General features: G+C 33.2%; 1 protein-coding gene across 3 annotated transcripts in view; it reads left to right on the top strand.

The window, feature by feature from the left end:
• LOC150081717 (MAGUK scaffold protein DLG5-like) overlaps positions 1–16,920 on the top strand; it is a 450,728-nt gene that overhangs the window by 27,505 nt on the left and 406,303 nt on the right. For all 3 annotated transcript variants that reach the window (XM_090378823.1, XM_090378822.1, XM_090378824.1), the window contains exon 2: positions 15,352–15,509. In XM_090378823.1, coding sequence (XP_090234949.1) covers positions 15,352–15,509 — 158 coding nt within the window. The remainder of the gene's footprint in view (positions 1–15,351; positions 15,510–16,920) is intronic.

Here is a 16,920-nt window from a genome sequence, read left to right as displayed (position 1 = left end):
GCTTTGTCGTATGCTTTTTAGTGTAAAATTTGGAAATTCAGAATTTTCATCTGTGCTATCATCCTCTGAATTGATTTGGTTTTCCTCTGATGCCATTTTCACCAATCTGCTTTGCCAGCCTCTTTTCTACCAGTAATTATTGAATGTCTTCAGAAGTCATATCATCAAAGCCTTCCCTTCCTACCAACTTAGCAAGTTCTACTATCGCACCGATTCTGTTTTCTGCCGATTGGACCATATTTCCTGAGTGAAATGACCCTGTCCATACATTTTTTCAACATGCACGTGTTGACGGTTTTACTTCTTTGAGTTGAGCGATAAAGCTATTATTCCAATACAGTCCACAACTGAAAAATGTTTCCATGCATCCATCACTTCAATAGATTCGGAATCAATTTTTTCCAGAATCCACTATAACGATTTTCTGATGTAATGAGTTTTAAAGGTAGATATGCCTTTATCTAATGGCTGAATTAAAGAAGTTGTATCACATTATCTAATAGTAATAAAATTTTTAAATCTAGATTTTTTCCATTTTAAATAGTTTTCCATAGCTGACACAAAACAATTTAGAATCTATTCTTTAAAATATCAGCAGTTACCCAAATTGTGCCTAATTTCCTTGGGCATAATTTGGGTAACTGCCGCGGTGGAATTTAATTCACAACAAAGAAATTATTCCAATACGCTTCTTAAGAACAAAGTTTAGTAATATAAACAATCAAATAAAAACCAAAATAACCTTGCAAAAACCTTTAAAGTTATGAACTGCATGCTTCGAAGTCGCACATTTTTATGGTCTCAGACAAGCACAAGTTCAATAGCACAAAACCTACCACAGGGATTTCCCAATAATTATTTTTATTTTATTATTTGTTGTTTTTTATTTTAATTTTAATATTTTTAATATAATAATTTTAGTATTTTTATTTCAATATTATTATTTTTTTTTTGCATAAACAGTGGGGGGGATTTACAAAAAATAATCCAAACGTTGAAAAATTACCTCCAACATAGCACAGTTTCCCCTACACCGAAGGTCAAAAATACCGTGTTATGTGCGGTTTGCCGCAATTCTCTGTGTAAGAGCGAAACCGAGTTATATAAGTACCATGTTGTGAGAGGATTGCCACAATTTATTAATCTTGTTAGAGCGAAACCGTATTGTAGACGTACTGTGTTATATGGGGGTTGCTGTACATCCAAGTATGGAGACATCATCATAAGATCAGCAAATGGGCAACCATACTAGGAAAGACTTTGTGTAGAAAGAGCTTGGCAACCGGGCACCTTAGAGTGGACCTGATTGAGGTTTGTAAGTATTTGAGAGGGATTAGTAAAATGAATGAAGGTGGAATTTTTGCCGGATTCCTAATTTAACTTGAAATGGTTTCTTTTTCTTTCATGTTTTTTTTTTTTTTTTTTTTGTATTTTCTCTACCTGCAGGTGTGACCTGATTAGGCCTAGCTTTCTTGTTGTCTACTCCCCTTAACCCTCCCCACACTTCCCCCCTGCTGGTTTCCCTGCTCCAGGCCACTCAGGATGTGGGATTTTGCTGACATCTACTAGTAAAGCACTACCGAAAGCATGTGCAGGATATTTTGCCTTTCCTGTGCAGATAGTAATTGTAGAGGCTCAGCTCCTCGTGGGAAGTAGCTTTCCTCATCATCACTGCTTCAGAATTTTCATCTGCACTATCATACTCTGAATTGATTTGGTTTTCCTCTGATGCCATTTCCACCAATCTCCTTTGGCAGCCTATTTTCTACCAATAATTATTGAACATCTTCAGTAGTCATATCATCAAAACCTTCCCCTCCAACTGACTTAGCAAGTTCTATTATCATACAAATTCTGTTCAGTGGCAGTCAAAACAACATAACACTGCATAATCACACAAACAATACCCACACATCGGCCTAATTCTACAGAAGAAGAAATGAATCACTCATGTTTATCAAGTGGAAATCTGCTGTACACCAATGGAAACAGTGAAAGGAGCGAAGGTGGAATTGACTTTCTGGTCCTTAAAGATATAAAAAACAACATTTTGGAATTCAAAAGTACATCACCAAGGGTATAAAGACTACTACTCAGGATTTCTAAGAGGTATAAGCTAAAGGTTATAATGATTTATGCACCAACATCAAGCCATGATGATGAAGAGGTTGAAGAAATGTACACTGAAATTGAGTCTTCTAGATGAACAGAAAACTCACTACACTATCATTATGGGGGGACTTCAATGCTATGGTTGGAAAGAGACAAAACAGCGCATAAAGGGGAACTATAGGGAATTTTGGAATTAGTAAAAGAAATGAAAGAGGTGAAAGACTTGTGGAATTTGCAGAATCTCGAGGAATGTCAGTAATGAACACTTTTTTTCAAGAAAGGGTGAACAGAAAGTGGACATGAAAGAGCCCAAATGGATTAACAACTAATGAAATTGACTTCATCCTCACTAACAGAAGATATATCTTGAATGATGTTACTGTCATGAACAAGGTTGGAAGTGATCACAGAATGGTAAGATGCACACTTGATATAGATGCAAGAAAAGAAAGGAAAAAAAAAACTGGCTCGAGTAAATAATACAAAGGTCTTGGAGATAACAGAAGAGGAGAAAAAGCATTATGTACTGGAACTTAAGAACAAGCTTGAGCTTCTGCAGACTGCTCAGGACCAAGATATTGACGAGGAATATTACAACTTTCTGTAAGTGATAAAGTCCAAGAAACATATAGGTAAAAAGAAATCCAAATAAGAAGAAATTAGTCAAAAAACACTTGCGATGATGAACCGAAGACAACAAATGAAGAGCAAGAAAAACACTGACAAGGAAAAAATTGAGTATACTGAGTTATGCAAAGCCATCAGAAAGAGACTCAGAGAGGACATAAGAAAATTTAACACAAAAAAAGTAGAACAAACATTAAGGAGAACAAAGGACGTAAATCAACAGCCATGAGCAGTAATACAGAAAGACAAATGATACTGAAACTGAAGAATAGCGATGGTGTACTTATAAATAGCAGAGAAGCCATAATTCAAATAGCAGAAGACTACTATAGACAATTATACAAGGAGCGAGAAAATGATGCCAGCAGTGGGGAAGATGGATCGCAAATTAGTAACACATACAACATACCTGATATCCTTCCTGATGAGGTAGAACGTGCATTGAAGAAAATGAAGAATCAGAAAGCCCCAGGGGAAGATAAAGTTACTGTAGATTTGTTAAAATTGGGAAGAAGAGACGTGACACAAAAACTGGCAAGACTCATCACAAAATGCATTAGGAAAGGTGTGATACCTAAGGAGTTGAATAATGCAATCATAGTTTTGCTGCATAAGAAAGGAGATAAATCAGAAATTTGAAATTATAGAAGAGTTAACTTGTTATCCCACATCTACAAGTTGTTCACAAGGGTCATTACTAACAGATTAGAATACTTGATGAGAATCAATTAAAAGAGCAATCTGGCTTTAGGACAGGATTCTCAACTATGGATCACCTGCACGTAATATCACAGCTAATGGAGAAAGCAAATGAATATAAAACACCATTATGCCTGGCATTTGTGGATTATGAAAAGGCATTTGATTCGATACAGCATAAGGCAATGTTTCGGGCACTGGAAAGACAAGGCATAGATACCCCATATATTATGATTTTGAAGAATGAGAATGTGCTACCTCCTTTATTAGAATAGACAAAGACAGTAGTAAATTTAAAATTGAGAAAGGAGTTCGATAAGGAGACACAATATCTCCGAAGTTCTTTACTGCTGCCCTTGAGGAAGCTTTCAGAAGATTAGACTGGTCACAGAAAGGAGTCGATGTGAATGGAGAGTACCTGAACCATTTACGATTTGCAGATGTCATTGTGATTATAAGCCACGTTCCCAAAGAATTAGAGAAAAACTTTAATCAGTTATGCAGAGTTAGTAAGGATTTTGGACTAAAGATGAATATAGCTAAAACAAAAGTAATGATGAACAAGTATGCCATAGAAAGGGATATAATGATTGAATGAGCAAGTAATTGAAAATGTGGAGTTATATACCAATCTGGGACAAGTCATTAGTTGTAATAATGATAAATGGCTTGAAATCAAGAGAAGAATAAATTTTGGATGATTTTGGATGGATAGCATTCAGGAAATATAGTCACATACTGAGGAGCAATATCCCAAGTTGTCTGAAATTTAAAATAATGAACCAAAGTATACTCCCCACCATGACTTATGGAAGTGAAACTTGGGCACTCACCAAAAGAATGGAAGAGAAGCTGAGAAATACACAGCGAAGAATGGAACGAATTATATTCAGAATCAGACTGTTAGATAAGAAGAGAAACACATGGATTAGGCAGCAAACCCAAGTAAAGGACATTCTTATCAAAACTAAAGAACTAAAATGGTCTTGGGCAGGACACATAGCTCGAAAACATGATGACAGATGGACTAAGAAAATAACAGAATAGAGTACCCAAGAGGAGCTAGAAGAAAACCTGGAAGACAACGTCAGAAATGGACAGATGAAATTCATGAGTTTGTGGGTAGTAAATGGATGACTATTGCATAAAACAGAAGGAACTGGAAAGTTGCTGGAGAGGCTTTCATCCTGCAGTGGATTGAAAATGACTGATGATAATCACCACAGAGAAACATGGTGGAGTTGAACTGACATTCTAGGTACCACCATTCATCAGACACATATTCTATACTGTTATAAAGAATTCAAATGAATTCTTTATAACAGTTATGCAGAGTTAGTAAGGATTTTGGACTAAAGATGAATATAGCTAAAACAAAAGTAATGATGAACAAGTATGCCATAGAAAGGGATATAATGATTGAATGAGCAAGTAATTGAAAATGTGGAGTTATATACCAATCTGGGACAAGTCATTAGTTGTAATAATGATAAATTATTACTTAGGATTAGACTTAGGATTATTACTTAGGATTAGACTAGATTGTAGGAAGTTTTATTTTAGCCATGCATTGTTGATTACTGGAATAGGTTGCCTCTGCAGGTAGTTGAGGCTGATAGTTTGAGAAATTTAGAGATTAATTGACATCAGTTGGATAGTCTCCTACGTGAGCAGGGAAGTGCATAATTGTATTTACTTATTTACTTTTTTTTTCCCAGCTGGTGCATCAAAAGCCTGTGGTTTACTTGCACACTATATGACTATACTAATATTAAACTGCTGTACTTTTTTAAAAGCATTCATTCCTTTTATTTATAGCTGAAACAAGCTTTGAGTTACTGTGTGCTATCATTCTACTTAGCATCTAATAAGACTCTAATAAGTAATGTAATAAAACTTTTTTTTTTTAGGTGACTTAATTAAAAAATAGTTTCCCTAATATTTTTAGATGAAAGCTTTTTTAAAAAAAATTTTAAAAAAATTTAATCCTAACTTGAGACACCTTCTCCCCCAACTTTGCCCTGTATGTGTTAAGCAAGTCCTCAGATTTCCTGGTGTTTATATTGTTAGTACCCACTTATAAAACAGTATCACCTTTCATGCCCTTAAAAGTTGTTTTCTTTCTACTGTACAGCATTATCTATTTTTTCCCTTGGCAGACATACTCTGGTCCTATTCCACCTATCCTTTTTGCACAATATATTTCCTTTTTCCCTGACAACAGAGTCACTTACAGTAACTCCTGTTGGGGTCATTGCATTCTGCCTTGGGGATTGTGGCTGTGATGTCTGATGCACAGGTGAGGTTGAGCTTGATGGGCCCTCCCATTTCAATTCCTTCGTGGGCATCCACCCTGTTCTTATTTTTGCATACTCTTTGCACTGGACGCACACAGAGACATCTCCCTTGGCTATATCATGTCCTTTTTCTAGATATTCTGCAAACATTGCATAAGTAGCACATTTTGTAAGGCCTTAATATGTAGAACCATCCCTTCAGTTCTCCCACAAGCCACAGCACTTCTGCCACTTTTAGTCCTTTGCTTTGCTGCTCTAGTCTGAGACCATTTTTAACCTGTTGCTTTGCTGCTCTAGTCTGATTTACATTTAAATTCAAATTTAAATTGAAAATATTAACTGATAGGTACCAAAATGCAATAATACGTATTATGCTATCAAGTTTATGTTACATGCATTAAGCTATACTTTTATGTTCATAGATTTTAAATTAGTATTATATAAATTAATATTATAATTTAAATTAATATAGCCTTACTAGAAATAAAATTTTTTAGCTAAAAAAGAACCAAAAAAAAAAAAAAAAAACCCAGCCTGCATGATTAGGAACCCTCGAGCCACTTATTTACCACAATTAAAACTGTAGAATTTAGAATTTCTCTAATCTGCAACACTAGTTGTGTGATACTACATTTGCATCAGATCACCAATACAAAAGCTCTATGAATATTAAGTTGTAACTTAGCCAAAATCTCTAGCTAAATTTAAAAATAAGCTAATGAAATGTGACCAGGATTGTTAAACTATTTTTTGAACACAATTTAATTATTAATTAAGTTAAAAATGGAAAAAATTTCCAAAAGACTTCTGTTTCCAAGAGCTCAAAATGCCTTGTCTGCACTGGTCATGGTCTTCGCTGTCATGAATTCCCTCACCCAATGTAGTTCAGTGAAATTCAGTTGAATTAAGTCGAATTCAGTCACCCAGTGCATGATACCAGACAAGCACTTGTGCAATTATTGTTTAAAGTTTTGTGTCACTTGTTTTTCTTCTCTCACTTGTTTAATAAACATCTGTAGTCTTATACTAGTTGTTTTTGAAAGAAATATTGTTGTTTATACAGCATAAAGATGATAACATGAAATTTAGTTTTACTAAGTAACTCTCCGTTTGGTGACAAAAAGGTTGCTAAATAAAAAAAAAATAAAATAGTTAGTTAATAATTCTGTAAAGGTCATTTATAAATTTTGCAACGAGAAGTATTTTTTTAACAATTTTCAAAGCTGGAGTTGTCATAGCAAGGAGTTACTCAAAGAGCCAGTGTTGAGGCGGCGGTGATGGTGGAGAGGCGCCTGTGTGGAGTCTTGCAGTGCCCTCACCTGCCAGTCAATTCTCCCCCAAGACTTTAATCATTTCTTCATGAATCAGATTCCTTTCCCACCCTTGTCATTCACAACAATTGGAAAGACTCAAATAGACGTTTTCATTAGTTCTTCAGTTTTAGGCCAAGTCGGGGTACTAGAAACTTTTTTTCAATTACCATAAAGCTCTCTATTTGAGATACTACACTAATGACCATTTGTGACTACGGACCCTTTATCCTGAGTGCCCAGCACTCAGTACTTGACCGATTTATTTTAAATAGAGAATCATATTGGTTACATTTCATTCAGATTTTTTGACAAATGAGAAAAACAGCTATTCACTCAAAACAACTTTCTGCTAGACTGACAAGTTAAGACTTGGTATGTGCATGCTCAAAAATTGTGGGTTGCACTCAGCAATCATTGTGCATTCAAGAATTATAAGATTATTCACCCCTTTTTAATTAAATTTGTATGCCCATAAAATGAAACCTTTTAAGTAGTGTGTCATCACTTATTTGGAAAGATCTGGTTTGTATTTTGTAGGGATGGAAAGAATTCCCACAAGCCTCTTCATTTGACCCCCTCCCCATAGCATCCATAACATGCATATCAGGTTTTGTACGTGTGCACACACACACACACACACACACACACACACACACACACACACACGGATCTAATATAAAATTAAAATTGAATGACAGGAACAGGCAAACTGTAACCTGGTGACTATGCCCAAAGAAATTGATTGTTAAAAAAACTCCAAACCAACTCTGTGGATAATTGGAATAGACAAACATTAATTATAGCCACTCTGTGTAATTATGCATGCATGTTTATGTAAACAGTATAGATTGTACAGAGAAGTCTTGATATTTTACTGATTTATTATAATAACTAATGCTAGTGGCTTAGAGACTGTATTCTGTATTTCTCTAATTGGAATATTCTCTGTGAATTATGTTGTTTTAATGCTGATAAATACATTTATGTTCACATTTCTCAAAATTTATTTTAATTGTAATGATGCTTATTAGATTTGATAATATTACATAAGTTATTGAAGATATTCAGGATTATACAAATGCATTTTATTAAAGCTTGCTCAAAACACAGTGGGTAAGAAATGTTTAAATATTGTTATTAGAGTTAATTCATTTCACTGTTAGTTATCTGCTACAAGAACTTAATGAGAGAATTTTATGGTGATCACTATGAAATATGAATTAGTATCGTATTATATATATAATATGATACTAATTCATCCATATGTATGTAATTGTGAATTATCTTAAAACGTAATTTACTTTAATTTGTGTAAACGTAATTTACTTTAATTTGTGTATAAAATGAGATGACAAACAAAGAATTATTAGTAAAATGCGTTCATATATTAATATTCAAAAACAAAATAATTAATTGTACCTTTCCTGGGAATTAATTTATAATTAATTTTGTGCACATTCTATTTAATAGAATGTACACAAATAGCAATGGTTGTGATATGTATATATACAGATAATAAATTTCATATGAAGTATGTATGCAAGTGAATATGCAGGAGTTATGAATGTACTTATTTTATACTGCACTGCATTGAGATTTGAAATAAATTTTAGAAACACAAAAGTACAGCAGAGTTTGCCGATTTCTCTGACTAGTGCTTTCGAAGGTTTGCAGGATTGGGAAATAAAATAAAAATACAAAGGATAAAAATTACAATACAAATTAAATAGAATAAAGAAGGATCTTGTCTATCTGGAACCCACATCATCAGGAATCACAAGATAATGTGATTCCTTGTGATTATCTTGTGATTGAAATACAGTAAGTGCCGGCCGGTTATAGTGATCACTGGTTATAAGAATCAGCCACTTTAGAGAATCAAATTTCAAAGAACCGATTCAAATCAATAAAATGCACTACACTCTCATCATTTATTAAAACTACATCTTCAGTTATAAGAATCAATTTTGAAAGAATGTGATATTTTTCTAAAGCACATTTCTAGTGGTCACAACTATAAACAAATAAAAACAGTTTGCAGTTTTTGATTTATTGGGCCTTTTTGTTTGTACAATCTGTTATAAACGGGTAGTTATTACAGCTTTAACAGCAAAAGAAATTGCTCAGTCTGTTACTGATAATTTCTGCAAGAAGGATGAAAATGAAGATGAACCAAATGAATTCTAGTTACAAAATGGCAAACTAATGAAACTATAGCCGTCCCTAGGAGAGCGTTGAAAGATACTGGTGCAAGTGATCGTGAATATAAACTGTTATACAATATTGAAAAATCTATAGATAGACTTGTAGTGATAATTTAAAGCTCTAAAAAACATGAATATTTAAAATTATAATCATATTACAAAGTGTTATGTTTAATATTTATTAATATGTATATTAATTAAGCTTTAGATAGTATGAACCAGAGCTGTCATGCCCAATACGTTCTATGTTGATATCAATATTTGTAAAATAATAAGAGAAGTTTATCTCAATATAGTGCATAGAACGCTTCCGTATGATACTCTCCAGAAATTAAAACGAAAAAATCGAAAAACGTACATTAGAGTAACAAATAATTTAAAAAATAATTAAAAATCAATTTAATGCAATTAAAAATAAGAAAATTAATTAAAAGAATTTAACGAAAAAAATTGCTAAATATTTTTTTCGTTAAATTCTTTTAATTTTCTTATTTTTAATTGCATTAAATTGATTTTTAATTGTGTTAAACTGAGTTTTATTGTGTTAAATTGGTTTTTAATTATTTTTTAAATTATTTGTTACTCTAATGTAAGTTTTTCGATTTTTTCATTTTAATTTCTGATGAGTATTATACGGAAGTGTTCTACTTACTATATTGAGGTAAACTTCTCTTATTATTTTACAAATATTAATTAAGATTTGTATGTAAGTATAAATTTATTTTTAATACTGCTGATCTGTGGATAATATTCTGATTTTCACACATTTAATTGGTAATAAATCTTTTGGTAATAAAGTGTAAATTTGCACTTTATACCTTTATTTTTATAACCTGTTGATAATATTTGTTAATTTTTGCTTATTAGAATCAAAATTCAATTTGCAAATATGATCATTATAACCGACACTTATTGTATTTGAAAAAACCAAGGGAAATGATATTTCAGTAATCTCTGAATCCTAATAGTATAGGCTCGAAGGGTTATGAAAACCACTTTCATGTGAAGTTTGTTCCAGCAATTAATCACCCGCTGGCTAAAGACAAATTTCTGCACATCTATTCTACAACTGTATTTCTTCAATTTGAATTTAAGAGGGCATAAATTCAAATTGAGGAAAGACAGTTGTAGAATAGATGTGCAGAAATTTGCCTTTAGCCAGTGGGTGATTAATTGCTGGAACAAACTTTCATCAGTCAATTGTGGAAGTTGATAGTTTAAATAAATTCAAGGAGGAACTGGACAAACATTTAGAGGGAATGGTTGTGTGAAATTTTTTTTTTTTTGTCCGATGCTACCTAAGCTCACATGCCTCTATTACTATTACTTACAAAATTGAGGTTGAAAAACCAAAGGCCTTAGAATTTCACTCCCATATAAATATCCTTCAGCTATTATTTACTTGATGTGAAAAATTAATCATTGTTAAAATAAACATAATTCATCAGACAGACAATTTATGGAGAATGTGGGTGAGGTTGAGTTAAATAAAAACAAAACCTGAAATAAATAAATAACCTCACTTGATGATGTTCTGAAGGGAGAAATTAATTAGAATGTTAGAATAAATGTATCTCAGTAGGCAGGACAATTTTTGAGGATGACTTGGATTCAAAATAAATAACTGAACCCATAGTAAACCTTTGTAAAAACAATGTTATATTTGCCAGCTTAGCTGGATAGTAATTCTTAAGGGAAAAAAAAATAAAAGAAAAAAAGGTACCAACATAAATGAAGATGAAATGCATAAATTTGTATTAGTAATGGATCTGGATATTCCCAAAAAGACTGAAACACTGAAAAAATAAAATAATAATAATAAATAAAACAGATTAATTTTATTAATTTTTTTCCTTAAGAGTTATTTTTCTGTTCCAGTATTTTTAGCCAAAATGCCAAATATAATATTTCATTTTGTGGCCTTATATTTCATTTCACACTTCTTCATTTCACACCCATAAATTCACACTTCTTCATTTCACAAATATACATGGTTTCAGTTCTAATCTAAATGATGTCCATTTCCACTTAGTCTGCCAAACCTAATGTACTTTTTCTGACAGAATCCCAATTATTCGTTGATTCAACCATTGCTCATCTGAGTTGTCTAAATTATTCACCGTATGATTCCTTTTGCTTCAAAGGTGGTACTTGGTCATATATCCTGTCCTCTGATATTAACTGTCAGAGACTTTGTAATTTGGAATCTTGTCTTTTCGATCTTCTTTGGCTTAAAATCTCTCTACCATATTCTGTCGAATTCATCTCTTGTCTCTATCCTTCTCCCAACTCCACTAATCACTTGGACCCCTTTGAAATTTTACTTTTTCCAGTCCAACTTTCCTAACAGTGAGGTAATTTATACTATAATTTTTAGTGTTTCTCACCAACCATGGAATAAAACGAAAGACGAAAAACCGAAATTTTAAAATATTTAATATTTACAATAAATTATTTACAAACAAAATACCATATTACTGATAGTAATTTTAAAATAAGACAACTGTGATATACAGGATAATAATAAAATACCGAATTTAAAATGCAATAAAATATACTAGGTTAAAAGCGCTAAAATACTAACTGAAGCTTTCAAAGGCTTCTGCCTTCTTTCTGTTGAGAAACGCTAAAAAAAGCGCTAAAATACTAACTGAAGCTTTCAAAGGCTTCTGCCTTCTTTCTGTTGAGAAACAGAAAGAAGGCAGAGGCCTTTGAAAGCTTCAGTTAGTATTTTAGCGCTTTTAACCTAGTATATTTTATTGCATTTTAAATTCGGTATTTTATTATTATCCTGTATATCACAGTTGTCTTATTTTAAAATTACTATCAGTAATATGGTATTTTGTTTGTAAATAATTTATTGTAAATATTAAATATTTTAAAATTTGTGTTTTTCATCTTTCGTTTTATTCCATGGTTGGTGAGAAACACTAAAAATTATAGTATGAGTATACCCAACCCCAGAGGCCTATTTGAAGAAGTGAGGTAATTTCCTTTGTGATTTTAATGTTCACAACTCCAGCTGGGTTCAGTTTTCTTGTCACATGGACCCAGCCGGTTGAGATGCTGAGGCTTCTGCAGTTACTAATCACAATCCTTTGCAATTACTAATGACAGAATATCAGACAATCCTAACCACGCAGCCAACATGCTTGATCTCTTTCTCACAAACAACCCTTCTAAGTATATGGTCAACTGAAGTCGTCCTCTAGGCACTTCAGTCACAATTTGGTGATGGTCTTGTCTCCAATGGAGCCTTTGTCTTGTGGCCATTCTCAACTTCGTGCTGTTTGGAAATGCAAAATGGAATGATCTGTGAGATTTCTTTCCTTCTTTTCATTGGTTGGACTACTGTTTCAAATCTTCTGATGTCAACGTTTGCTGAGATTATGTCAGCAAAATTATTCTTGTAGGGTTATTCCACACTACACTTTGAAATCTTATTCTTTATAAATGTGCTAATGCTGTTCAAGAGAAGAACGTTGCATATCATAGTTGGCTTGTTTCTAAACCTCCAGGTTCATTTTCTGCCTACACCATGTGCAACAATTGTAAAGCAATTATTAATCAGGTGAAACTAGATCCAGCCAGTTCCTAAAAAGTGTGACGAATCCCTCCAATCCAATTATTGTCCCATTGCACTTACTTCTATTCTTTCTAATGGAGAAATCAATTGACTGTCAACTCAAAGCTATCTAGAGACCTTCCATCTGATCAACGATTGCCAGTATGGATTCCGTCTTTGTTGATCCATTTGTGATAATGGATGATCACCAATTCTGGCTTATGTCATCCATCTGTGGACAAATTCAATGGAAATGAGATGACAAGAGTTTGGTGAAATTCAAGCAGTTGCTCTTGACATTTCAAAAGCTTTTGGTTGTGTTTGTTATAAAGATCTTCTAAATAAGCTTTCATCTTATTGTTTGCCAACTGTTTTTTGTAATTGGGTATCCAGTTTTCTCTCTGATTTTAGATGGCTCTCTGTTTTCTAATATCTCCACTAATGCTGGTGTTCCCCAAGGTTCAGCTGTTTCTCCCACTCTTTTTCTCATGTGTATTAATGACTTTCTTCCATTGACCAGAAATCCTATCCTCAGTTTTGCTGATGATAGCACATTGCATTCTATCTTCCAGTTTGAGAAGCCTTGCCCTGCACAAACAGCTTCAACTTCTTGAATATCCACTACTAATTCCTTTAATGCTGATCTGCAGGTAATTCTCCAGTGGGGCACAGATAACTTAGTTGATTTCAATCCTTCTAAACTCAGTCCTGTCATATATATTGCAGAAAAGATTCTTCTGCTCCTGTGCTTATCTTTGATAACGCCTGATTTCTAGGCAATGTAGCACACACTTCTTGATTAGACCGGGGTTTGAGCCCGTCACCACTAAATACGGAGGATGCGGAAAGGTCAGGGAATGACCACCACATATCCCGGAGCAATATGGCCTTAGTTGCTAATGCTCCTAAAAACCAACGAAAACAAACAAACAATGTCATTTCTAGGCAATGTCATTTATCTCTATTGGGGATTTTTGTGACTTCTAATTTTTCTTGGCACAGGCACATTACAAATATTGGTTCCTCTGCATCTAAAAAACTGGGTTTTCTCTTTTGCCCCTGGCATTACTTTTCCTCCAAACAGCTGTTCAATCTGTAAGAAATCGCAAATCCGCCCTGTCATGGAATGTTGTTCCCTCATCTTGGGTGGTGCCCCCCAAAACCTCTTTCAGGCTTCTAGATTCCATTCAAAAGAAGGCAGTTATGTTAATTAATGAGTCATCTCTAACAGAGTCTGCATTCTCTGTCTCATAGATGTTCTGTTTCTGCTGCATGCCTTTTCTATAGATATTTCTATGAGCACTGTTCTTCTGAATTGGCTTCTCTAATTCACACTCCCTCTTCCAAAGCAGTCCGAACACATGCCATAACCAGTCAATATCCTTTTACCGTCCAACTGCATTCTCACAGAACCAATGTTACTTCTTCATCATTTATTCAGTCAATTTTCAAGAACAAGCAGCCTTCATATGTATTTCCTGAAATTTACAATCTACAGAAGTTCAAGTCTAATATCAACATATATCTTCTTTCATCTCCTCAACCTTCAACCCATTCATGGTACTAAGTACTATAGGTTCTAATATTTCTTGTGTTTGGGGTTTTCATAAATTATCCTGCCTATCGAGATATGATTCTGATCAAGTTATCCCATCTGGAGGTGTGTGTTTATTGGTGGAGTTACAAGGCCTGCTTTCTTTTAATCTTAATGTTCTGTTTCAATTTGGTAAATACTTCACACAGCTGTGTTTTTTCATAGCAGTGTCATAACCTTTTACCTTTGCTATGTGTGTGCTGGTTTAGGGTGCACTTAAATGTAATTTATCTTGTCTTTTTTTTGCTGGTGCTTTTTAGTTTCTGAAGAATTGGATCCTAGTGCACAAAATCCACCTTAGTTCTATTTAATGTTATTCTAATTTGCATCCTTAAAATAATTTTATTTGAAAATCCAGAAATTTTTTTTAAGCAATTAAGAACAGTCATCTTCAAGGTAGATGACTGTTCTTAGGAAGGTTTTTGTATTTTCATAAGTACATAAAAAATGTCTTTTGCATTGCATCAGTGTGAAGTTTAAAATGATTAAATTAATAAATCTTATTATAGTTGAAGCTGTTTATAGCAACCCTCCTTTTAACGTCCCACATGCTATAACATCGTATATTTCACTAATTTCTCATTAACTAATGCTATTTTATAAACAATCGTTATATTCCTGCCCTTCTGATATTACAACTGTTTTTCTCATTCCAATTGGGGGATCATTATATAGGGCTTTGACTGTTTAATTTTAATTTAAAGATTAATTTAATTTAGTTAGAGATTAATTTAGTTCAAATAATGCAATATGATTTTTGCTATATATTCAGTTCCATAGGATATTTTGCTTTGTGAATTTTATGTAAGGTTTATCTTCTGAAGAAGAAGTAGTGTCTAGTAGTGTGGATTATTTGAAAATTATTTATTATTTAAATAAAGTTCATTGGAATGGATCTTTAATTTTCATATTCATATTTAATTGGGTTTATATTTTACAGGAATGTCAGAAGATCTATTGAGGAGTAATTCATCTAATCAACAAACATTGTGCCCCCATCAGGATATAGATCTCCAGCAAAGTAATCTGGCACAACTGAAAGCAGAATTGCGTATGGTTACTAATGACCGTGATGTACGGAGAAGAGATTTTCCTAAGGTCAAAAATTATGTGATACTGTTAGTCTTTCTATATATATTAAATTGCTTATTTTGTCATTATTGTTATTGTTTTATAAGGATTATTCAAGATTACTCAAAAAAAAATTCTGATGAATTAAAAAAAAAACATTTTAGACATTAAATATGAATATATTAGGCTCTTCCATTTTCGAGTTTAAAAGACTGTTAAGTCCTCAGATTTAATTATTCACCTCATTTAACCCCAGAGTAACGCACAAACTGTGTGGTATTACACTCAGGATAGTGATGAATGAAAAAGACCTGGGTGTAATTGTGCAATTGGATGTGAAGTTTTCAGAGTAGTGCTGGCAGAGATGCTTATAGGGTTTTGTCAATGATATACAGGAACTTTGCTTTCGGGATAAGTAGGTGATTATCCCTTTGTATAAGGCAGGAGCGGGCAAACTGCGGCCCACAGTCATTTTCAAAATATATAAAATAAATGGCATTAATTCAAAAATATATAAAATTTATTTTATATATTTTTGAATTAATGGAATTTCTGACGTAAATTTAGAAAATACTCTTTGCATTGCTACGACAATTATCAGTCCAGATAATGATTCACTGATAAAAATAAACTGCACTGTATCAAATCTCATTAAATATTTTATAAAAATAAAATATTGCAATTTTTTTTACTGGAATTCTATTTTGTTACTATAATTTCAATTTTGTAATGTTATCTTGAATTCTTATTTCGCTTTTTTTATTAATAAAATTAATTAAATGTTAATGTATAATTAATTAATTATATGTGTATGTATAAATATTACAATAAATGACATAAAACTGTTTATGACAATTTTTTTCGTTATACATCATTTTAATAATCCTAAAAATCGTAAATAGCTAAAAAAAATTTGCCCCGTGTGTACCTCACAGACATTTTATTTGGTTCGCCCTTTATAAAGGTTGCTCACCCCTTGTATAAGGCAATGGTCAGACCACACCTTGATTACTGCATACCGGTCTGGAAGCCTCATTTTAGGAAGGATGTAGAGCTGCTGGAACGAGTACAGAGAAGGGTAACAAGATTGATGAGTGGATGCTCTTACCAAGAAAGGCTAAGTTCTGCAAATTGCAACGTCTGGAGACTAGGCACCTGAGAGGTGATCTGATTGAGGTGTATTAGGTATTGAATGATTTGAGCAAGCTCAATACTGATGGGATTCTTCCTCTTGCTGAGATTATGCACTTGAGGGGGCATGAATTTAAATTGAAGAAAGACGGTTGCAGAGTAGATGTGTGGAAATTTGCCTTTAGCCAGTGAGTGATTGATTGCTGGAACAAACTTCCATCTGTCATCGTGGAAGTTGATAGCTTAAATAAATTCAAGGAAGAACTGGACAAACATTTGGAGCGAATGGATAGGTGAATGGGAAGGA

The sequence above is a fragment of the Mastigoproctus giganteus genome, chromosome 8 (genome assembly GCF_048544385.1).
Source record: "Mastigoproctus giganteus isolate SK-2022 chromosome 8, ASM4854438v1, whole genome shotgun sequence".
NCBI lineage: Eukaryota > Metazoa > Arthropoda > Arachnida > Uropygi > Thelyphonidae > Mastigoproctus > Mastigoproctus giganteus.
Note: the sequence above shows the minus strand (reverse complement) of the source record. Positions and strands in the feature narration are given on the sequence as shown.